At 45.4% G+C, this 10,163-nt stretch overlaps 1 protein-coding gene across 3 annotated transcripts; it reads right to left on the bottom strand.

Moving 5' to 3' along the window:
- Nucleotides 1–3,525: 3,525 nt before the first annotated feature.
- Nucleotides 3,526–9,513, bottom strand: LOC120308192. Of its 3 annotated transcripts, none has more exons than XR_005556784.1 (3): nt 9,357–9,513; nt 7,513–9,056; nt 3,526–5,062 (listed from the first exon to the last, which is right to left on the bottom strand). XR_005556784.1 is itself a non-coding variant. In XM_039343895.1 (2 exons), the coding sequence occupies exons 1-2, from the start codon at nt 9,486–9,488 to the stop codon at nt 8,100–8,102; spliced, it is 1,089 nt and encodes a 362-aa protein (XP_039199829.1). In that variant the 5' UTR covers nt 9,489–9,513; the 3' UTR covers nt 3,526–8,099. The 3 variants fall into 3 exon arrangements, 1 of the variants encoding a protein (XP_039199829.1); XR_005556785.1 differs by having other exon boundaries at nt 3,526–4,076; XM_039343895.1 differs by having other exon boundaries at nt 3,526–9,056.
- Nucleotides 9,514–10,163: the final 650 nt, after the last annotated feature.

The raw sequence follows: 10,163 nt of genomic DNA, 5'->3' as shown, positions 1-10,163 counted from the left end.
TGATTTTTTAAAACATATCTTGCAGACATGCCACTTACTCTACTTATTTATTATTTTTATTTATTAAATTTATATGCTGCCCAACTTAGGAACTGGATATATCTGGTCTAATAAAGAGAAGGACTAGGGGTGACATGATAGCGGTCTTCCAATATTTGAGGAGCTGCTACAAAGAAGAGGGGGTCAAGCAGTTAGAGTGAAGTACTGCAGGTCACTTTATGAGCCGAGGTGGCGCAGCAGTTAGAGTGCAGTACTGCAGGCCACTTTAGCTGACTGTGTTCAGCAGGTCAGCGGTTCAAATCTCACCGGCTCAAGGTTGACTCAGCCTTCCATCTTTCTGGGGTAGGTAAAATGAGGACCCAGATTGTTGGGGGCAATGTAAATATATATATATATATATATATATATATATACATTGCTTACTGGTGTACACCGCTTAGAGAGTGCTTGCACTTAAAGAGGTATATAAGTCTCATAAATAAATAAATAAATAAGCTATTCTCCAAAGCATCTGAAGGCAGGACAAGAAGCAATGGATGGAAACTTACCATGTTGACTGGGGAATTCTGGGAGCTGAAGTCCACAAATCTTAAAGTTGGCAAAGTTGGACACACTTCTGCTCTAAAATAATGAACACTTATGGACAAAAAGAGACCTTAATTGTGGAAGGCCTGCCCATGCTACCTGGTGATGCTCGCTTACTCTTAGCATAACTAAAAATGGGAGGATTGCTCCGCAATGAACTTTGCTATGGAATTTACTATCAGTTTCTGTATGTCAGCTCTTTAGAAAAGCCCTAAAGTGAGAAATGTTTTCTTTAAAGAAAAAGTGGCCAAGTGCAATTTATTTTAGTCTGTTGTTGATTTTAACTGCTTTTGGCTGGTTTTTTATTTTTTTGTTGGTTCTTAGTTCATTCTGGCTTCAGTTTTGTGCTGTTTATGTTTTATTATTATTATTCTAAGCTACCTTGATAGAATTTTAACCTTAGAGGCAACCTATTAAGAATTTTAAATAATCAACCAATTGATTAATTGATGTCTTGTATGTTCTACTGATTGCTGTTTGTTTGATTTTGAGCCATCTTCATTATACAGATTGAAGCAAAAAGGTTAGGAGGGAGAGTAGAGTGGGAAAAACAAAGCTTTCGTTAAAACTGTAATTTGGCTGAAAATGTGATGGCTTGATCTGAGCATTACTTTATACAATCATTTCTCAACATACTGCCTTCTAGACACTGTAGATCAGACATGTCAAACTCGCGACATCACGTGACGTCGCGCAACATATCGGGACGGTTTTGCCATTGCCGGCAATGGGGTGGGCACGGCTTCTGGATGATGCATCTGGCCCACGGGTGGGCAGTTTGATACCCCTGCTGTAGATGATTGTTATTTATTTGATTTATTTCTTGTCTTGCTCATAATGGCAAGATCAGGCTACAAGTCTCAGAATTTTCAACTATGCAAATCCATTGTATAATAAATACAATGCATACAGTGGCATCTATAGGTGTATATGTTGTAAAAAAGAAAGAAAGAAAGATGGAAGACATGATGGTGAGGTCAAAGCCCTGTCCCATTTGTATGGGCATTGACATTGCATGAATATACAAATAAGCAGGGTTGCTATCATATTATAATTGCCATCTTGACTATTTTGTTCTATGGATTTTGCTGCTTTATCTGTTGGAGTATGTGAAAGCGTAGATGTATGCATGTATGTGTATGTGTGCATATGTGTGTATAAAATAAATTATGTACTATGTATAGACCACACTAGGTTTTATGCTGCTATAAACATAGATGCATGCAGGCTCAGACATCAGTCCATACATTCAGAGTCAGCATAGGTGACTCCAATTTCTCCCTCTGAGATTTTTTTTAAAAATGACTTCTTAAAAATACTTTTATTAGAATATTACAATGCAACGTTTTTTTAAAAAAATGAAAAGAAAACCAAGAAAATGGGAAAGGGAAGAAAGGGAAGAAAACGTGGAATTTTTACTTCCACCCTTCTTTCTATTAAGTAATTTTTACTTACTCTTTTCCCTCCCTCTTTAACTCTTTCTAATCACATAAAGATCTGACTCTTTTTAAACCAGGGGAAGAAGCCAGCAATCCATGGATTAAAAGCGGGAAAAAGTGGAGTTTTTCTAGCAGCCCCTAAAATTATAGCTATAATTTCTAAGAAGCCAGAAAAGGGCAGATAATTGAAACAGAGGAACTGTTGCTTCAGAAAAATGTCACTCTACTTCTATTAGGTTTTCAATTTTTGTGTGACACCAAGCTTTATTGTCTATAACTCTCTGTATAAATTAGCAAATTATGTTTCAGTCTTTATTCATACTTCAAGCTATGGATGAAGCAATTTGTTTCTGTTAGAAACATCTTGTGATGCATAATAATATTTGGAACTCTTTCTTCATAAGTTTGTGGATATTTGAGCAGAGGGAAGTAATTTTTAGTAAATCACCGCCATCTTGTGGTCTGTGTTTAGTGTTATATTTTCTTTTGGCTTTTTAAATTTTAATTTGCAAACTTCTGTTCTACTATGATCTGGACAGCCCTGACATCTATTTTCTCCAACACTGAATGTTTGCATTTTAATATTTCAAGTAAGGTTGCCTGTAGTTTTTTAAATTAAAGCTTTATTTATCCCCTCTGAAGGGAAAGAGGATTTTTTAGATAACACATCTCTATACCACGGATCTTCAAACTTGGCTCTTTTATGACTTGTGGACTTCAACTCCCAGAATTCCTCAGCCAGGCACGCTGGCTGAGGAATTCTGGGAGTTGAAGTCCACAAGTCATAAAAGGGCGAAGTTTGAAGATCCCTGCTCTCTACCTTATAGCTAGTAGATAGTGTTCTACCAATGTCAACTTTTCATATCATAGTTTGACCTTTTGATCATCAGAAAGACAACACAGAATATGAGAGCCCTATTTCTCTCATACACCAAAATATGTGTATAGATGCTCTAGAATAGGGTTCCCTAACTCCCGATGCACGGGATCTAGATTGCTCACACTCCCCATCACCACTGCCATCACTGCTGCCTGTCCATGGAGCCAGAAAGATGGGGGACCCCTGCTCTAGAAGATAGATGATAGCAGCAGAATTAGTTGCTCACCCAAAAGCAGGAAGAAAGTGTAAATATTCAAGCAGCTTCAAAAACAGAAACCTCCAGTCTTCCATCCATTTCAGTGGTCTGCTACAGGCATTATATATATATAGGCTAACCATCATGTTTTATGCAAGCCATGTTCTTTTTTAACCATGGCTCCTTCAATAAGCCAAGATCAATCTTGAGACAAAATAATCACTACTTGTTTGACCAGTTCCTGCTTTGGGTATTTATTCTGCATTAAAAGTCTTCCATCACTTTTTTGATGGGGCATTGAGGTTCTTATGCATATCACATGTGCCAAAAGTATAAGCCAGAGACAATGTACCTGTTGCCTCGTCTTGACTTCACAACCAACAACCATCAACTTCACAACCAACAGACACAGGCCACCACGTCAGGAACGAAGAACTTTACTTTATTTCAGCAAAAATGCAGTTTAAAGTCAGCACTGACAACCATTACAGTCATGGCTCTTTTATACATTTCAAACTATCCCGCCTAGTCCACACCCACGCTAACACCCAGGGACCGCCACCCTCTTCCGGACCGTCCTACATACCCATATACGGGCCCCCATCCCAATTATACTAGCCTTCAGCTGCCACCTCCCGATGCTTCCCGACGCTTCGACGGCTTCCCGACGCTTCGGCAGCTTGTATTTCCTCAATTACTGTCCGTGGCTTCATCCCGGTGTCCGCGCATGCGCATTGGGCAGTTCTAGCCCTTTCGACCATCTGCGCATGCGTTGTGGTATGCTGGTCGTCGTCTGCACATATGCAAAGCAGGCAAGGCCAGCTGGTCATCGGGACGCTTTCCACGCATGCCGCTAGTCAGCTGGATGTCGGGCCGTCGGGACGCGTGCCCAGGACGTCGGGGCGCCTTCAGAGCAGATACCCAGGGCAGCCTCTGCTACGGCCTGACATACTGCCCCCCTTCACCAGGGCTCCCCCTGGAGGAAAGACAAAACATGTTACTTTGGTTCACGCACGTCCACCTCCCCAACCCCCACTGTGCTAATGGTTCCTGGTTTTCCGGGATTTTGTATATGGAATTCTTTAACCAGGCGAGGAGGTTGTTCATTATCGGCCAGTACCCATGTAGCCTCTGATAAAGGGTACCCTTTCCATCTAATCAGATAATACAATTTACGTTGTTTCATACGGGAGTCAAGTATCTCTTGTATCTCATACTCGTCACCATTAACAGGGCCTGGTGCGGTTCCTGTCCAGTACATATATATTGGTTTCAGTAAACTGCAATGAAACACCGGATGTATTTTCCCTAACAACTGGGGTAGTTGTAATTGTACAGTAACTGGATTAATGATTTTAAACGGTCCAATGTATTTAGGTCCCAGCTTCCTACATGGGATCTTCAGTCTTATATATTTAGTGGACAAATAAACTAGTTGTCCTACAACGAACGGCTTACAGGCCGTTTTTTGTCCGCCTGCTCTTTCATTTTCGCCTATATTCTACCAACGCTGTCTTCACAGCAGCCCATGCCCCACAAATCCTTTGTGTCCACTCTTGTGGGAGACATGGTTGTGCATCAAATTGCTGGCATTCAGGGATAGGAACAAAGTCTTTTCCAGATACCACTTTAAATGGCGCGTACCCTGTACTGCCATGCACCGCGTTGTTATACGCAACCTCCGCGAACACCAGCAGGTCCGCCCAGTTGGTTTGTTGGTATGATACATAACTTCTCAAATACCGTTCCACCGCTGCATTAGCCCGTTCAGCCGCTCCATTAGTAGTGGGATGGTACGCGGTGCTAAGCCCCTGCGATGACCCGAGCAGGGTGGTGAATCCTTTCCAGAATCGTGCCGTAAACTGAACCCCCCGGTCAGATATTATTCGCCGGGGAGCCCCATGGATACGGTACATGTGTGTAAGGAACATGTGAGCTAATTTCTGAGCAGTCGGCAACTTCCTGCACGGGACGAAATGAGCTTGTTTTGAGAATAAATCAATTACCGTCCATATTACTGTATGTCCCTTACTCTTTGGAAGTTCCACAATGAAATCCATGGCAATATCCTTCCATGGATATTCCGGATCAGCTACTGGCTGTAAACACCCAATTGGCTTTCCTGGATGGGTTTTGCACCTAGCACATAGAAAACATGCTTTTACATATCTTTCTACATCCCTTAGTAACGTGGGCCATCAGAACTGGCGTCTAGTTAGGTGTAATGTTTTAACAAATCCAAAATGTCCTGCCAATTTTACATCATGATACCTTTGAAGGATTCTAGCCCTTAACACAAGTGGTACATATAATTTTGCCCCGTACCACGCCAACCCGTTTCTTTGGGTAAACAGATTACTATGTTCCTGGAACCAAGGGTCCTGTGGTATTGCTGCCCTCAATTCCGATTCGATATTTTTGGTATCAGTACAGGAACTTACCCTACCTACTCCCTGCATATATGGAGGTACTATGGCTTGTACCAATGCCTCCTTCTGGCTCTCATATTGGGGCAATCTAGATAACGCGTCCGCCAAGAAGTTACAACCCCCAGGGACATATTTAAGTTGGAAATTAAATCACTTAAAGTATTGCGCCCATCTCACGTGTTTCGGTGCTAAACATCGGGGTGACTGCAACACTGCCAGATTCTTATGGTCCCTCCAAATTTCTATTTCTTGTTTAGCCCCTTCCAAGAGATGTCGCCACGTTACCAAGGCCCATTTAATGGCAAAGGCCTCCTTTTCCCATATTGCCCATCTCCTCTCAGTCTCTGTCAATTTACGCGAGGTATATGCGCACGGCTGTAAATTACCGGTGTTATTTTGCTGCAATAATACAGCTCCTACCGCCATATCACTCGCATCTGCTTGTACAATATACTATCTATCGGGGTCTGGATGTAGTAAAATGGGCTCTTCGGCAAACAAAGACTTTAGGTGTTCAAATGCAAATTGGCTTTCCTTAGTCCACGCCAACGACTGGCCAGGTCAGGGTTTTACAGGGTTTTTCCGCGTCTTTAATAATTCCGTAAGTGGCAGAGCCACCTGTGCGAAATCAGGAACGAACTGCCTATAAAAGTTCGCGAACCCCAGGAAGCTCTACAACTGGCGCCTCGTCCTGGGTGCCTGCCACTCAAGTACCGCTTTCACCTTTGCCGGATCCATCTCTATACCTGAGGCCAATATTCTATATCCCAAATAATCGATACGGGTTTTGTGAAACTCACATTTTGAGAGTTTTACGAATAATTGGGCCTTAAGGAGTTTGTGCAAAACTTCCCTAACCAACTTTATATGCTCGGCCATGGTCCTGGAATATATCAGAATATCATCAAGGTACACCAATACCCCACGATATAAATAGTCATGCAGTACTTCGTTAATGGTTTGCATGAAAACTGCAGGAGCTCCCTTTAATCCAAACGGCATGACAATGAATTGGAAGCTCCCTAAAGGACAATTAAACACAGTCTTCCATTCGTCTCCTGGTTTTATGCGGATGCGGTAGTATGCCTCCCTAAGATCGAGTTTAGTGAAAACGTTCCCCTGGGACAAATGGGTTAACATGTCTTTCAACAGGGGTAATGGATACATATTTTCAGCACATACTGCATTCAATCCTCTAAAGTCCACACAAAGCCTTAATCCACCATCTTTCTTTCCCTGGAATATTACCGGAGCCGCAATCCGAGATCTGGCTGGCTGTATAAAGCCGCGCGCCAAGTTCTTATCAATGTAGCTCCTTAGTTCCTCCAATTCCCTGGGGGACATTGGATACATCCGGGGCTTTGGCAATTTTGCCCCCGGCATGATATCTATTGCGCAATCTGTAGGACGATGTGACGGCAACACGTCACATTCCTTCTCCCTAAACACATCCCATAGATCCTCATACTCTACCGGGAACATACGTTTCCCTTCATTGGCTTCCACTGCCACATTGATCCTCTCCTTACCAGGTGGTTTAGACTGTGGTGTATGCATACATGGTTTCTCACTACTATCCTCCAGAGGTCGGAGACCTATAGCCAATCTTATGCGGCGATATCCACCCGCCCACCATATGACCGGTTGCCATTTATCAAGCCATGCCAATCCTAAAATTACTTCTTCGGTCATTGATGGAATGACAATAAAACATACTAATTCCCAATGATCTCTCATCTCCATCCTTACAGGTTCAGTCACTTGCGTCACCGGTGCCCCACCCAACAGGGATCCATCCACCTGTTCGAAATTGATCGGCCGGGATAATTCTTTCAACCGCAGCCCCAACGCATCCACAATCTTCCGACTCATTAGACACCTTGTGCAACCTGAATCTATCAACGCCTTGCATTCCACGCGTTGGCCATTTTTGCAATTCACCAGGACGATTGGTATGGCAAATGGTACCACTGGGCTACTCACCATGGGATACTCTTCTGGACCCTCCCAATCGTACTGGTCAGGTATCACCTCTGGGGTTGAAACCGCCGCTCCTGGGGACGGTCCATAGGGTGTGCTGTCTTCGTTTTGCCTCAGAGCTCTCATTTGATCTGCACCCCGGAATGGTGTGGCATCCTGCCTTCTCGCCGCCGGCACAGACTGTCCTGCAGACACCCCTTTTCCTGGAGACAGTGGACACTGGGCCACCCTATGGCCCGGTTTATTGCATCTAAAACATTGGAATATCCCCCTTGGCGCCACCGGCGGAACTGCTTGTACCGAAGCCCCCACAGTCTTTGGTTTACTGGCTGGTTGCTGTGTAGGTGCGGGGTGGGGGGGAGGTGCACGGGACTGATCTCTTGTAACCCAGCATAAAGCTCAGTAACTGCCCTATACCAATCGTGCAGACGAGCCGAAACTCCCCTCACCAGGCAGGCCTGTCGTAGCTCCAAATCTAGCCCCTGTCGGAAGTGGTGCACTAGCAACTTCTCAGGCCATGATCTTAATCGGCCTGCCACACGCTGGAATTCCCTGATGAACTCACGTACTCGTCTGCCCGCCTGCTTTAGTCATACAATTTCTGCCTCCGCTCTTTGAACCCTAGTAGGGTCCTCAAACCGTACCCTCAGGGCCTCTAGGAAAGAGCCTATATCTGCCAGCTCACTGGCGTGATCTCCGAACAAATCCGCCGCCCAAGTGGCTGCCTCACCCTGCAAATTGGCAGTCATTGCTACCACTATGGCCCACTGTGAAGTGTAATGAGCCGCAAAGCGATCTAAATGATTCAAGACATGGCCTAGGAACATGGCCAATTTATCGGGATCGCCATCAAACGTAATCCCAAGAGGGGGAGGGGTCCATGGCATACCCGTGGGCCACACTAACGCTGGCTGACCCCCTTGTGGACCCCCCCTAACAGCGGATTGTCGGCCAAGGTCTCCAAATCCTAAAGGCAGAGAAACAGGGGTGGTACGACTAGCATGTGTGGGTCCCATGTTCAAACCTCCCTGCACCCCTTGCTTCTGCTGTGCTGCTGTCACCCTCAATCTTGGGCTAGCCAAACGGAATCCAGACAAACCAATAGGAGGCTGGGGAGGCACCCCTTGTTTGGGAAGGAAACCCGTTTCCCCAAACCTATCCCTTAAAACATCAAGGGTGTATTGTCCAGGAGCAGTGGAGTAACTCCATTCATCCTCCTCGTCACCGGTAACTCTCCTTTCCCTCCAAGCTGCATAAGAGTCCCTTTCGCCCACAATAGGCTGCCGACCAGTGTCCAAACGTTGTAATGTAGGACTTAACCACCATTCACCTGCCTCAGTCACTGCTGGCCTCTGCCTAGTCTCAGGTCCCACATCCACTGCTGGCGGAAGAAGCCATTCCTTCGGCCGTACTGCAGGCCCCTCCACCACCGCAGCTGGTTCCACGAGCAAGCCCTGGTCCTCCATCTGTTCTGGAGCGTCTTCAGCCGGAACAGCATCTTGCACCCCTTCTGCCATGCTGCTTCCCGTCACTCCCCAAGGGTCGCTCTAACAATTGAGTTTAAAGTGAGTGCTGACTTACTGTTGCCTCGTCTTGACTTCACAACCAACAACCATCAACTTCACAACCAACAGACACGGGCCACCACGTCAGGAACGAAGAACTTTACTTTATTTCAGCAAAAATGCGGTTTAAAGTCAGCACTGACAACCATTACAGTCATGGCTCTTTTATACATTTCAAACTATCCCGCCTAGTCCACACCCATGCTAACACCCAGGGACTGCCACCCTCTTCCGGACTGTCCTACATACCCATATACGGGCCCCCATCCCAATTATACTAGCCTTCAGCTGCCACCTCCCGATGCTTCGACGGCTTCCCGACGCTTCGGCAGCTTGTATTTCCTCAATTACTGTCCGTGGCTTCATCCCGGTGTCCGCGCATGTGCATTGGGCAGTTCTAGCCCTTTCGACCATCTGCGCATGCGTTGTGGTATGCTGGTCGTCGTCTGCGCATGTGCAAAGCAGGCAAGGCCAGCTGGTCGTCGGGATGCTTTCCGCACATGCCGCTAGTCAGCTGGATGTCGGGACGTCGGGACGCGCGCCCGGGACGTCGGGGCGCCTTCAGAGCAGATACCCAGGGCAGCCTCTGCTACGGCCCGACAGTACCTCCTTACAGCTTCCTATTGTGATCTTAGATTGGGAGGGGGGTAGGCATCTGGGTCCTTTTATATCAAGGGAATTGGGAAGATTCTTAAGAAACCCTTTTAATTTTTTAAAACCTTGAGGGGTGTGTGTGTGTGTGTGTGTGTGTGTGTGTGTGTTTGCCTTCAAATCTTTTTTTTAAACTCCTGGACAAGTTCCTGCAGTTTTTCTTGGCAAGACTTTGTGGAAGTGGTTTACTCTTGACTTCTTCCCAGGGCTAAGACAGAGTGACTTGCCTAGCTTTGTGCCCAGATGAGTTCATTCCCCAGACAATTCCAGAACTCATAGTCTTCCAGTTTCTAGCCTCATGCCTTAAGAAGATACAGGCTGTCTAGTGGTTCCTGGCCCGATTTATCTTGGGAACGTCACTCTTAGCATTCTGAAGAACATCTGGTGAGCTAATGGACATTATGCATCCTGATGCATATTAAAAACCGTAAAAACTTA

The sequence above is a fragment of the Crotalus tigris genome, unplaced genomic scaffold, assembly GCF_016545835.1.
Source record: "Crotalus tigris isolate CLP2741 ecotype Arizona unplaced genomic scaffold, ASM1654583v1 scf7180000017881.257975618366:2651188, whole genome shotgun sequence".
Classification (NCBI taxonomy): Eukaryota; Metazoa; Chordata; class Lepidosauria; order Squamata; family Viperidae; genus Crotalus; species Crotalus tigris.
The sequence above is the reverse complement of the archived record's forward strand: the minus strand, read 5'-3'. Positions and strand labels throughout refer to the sequence as shown.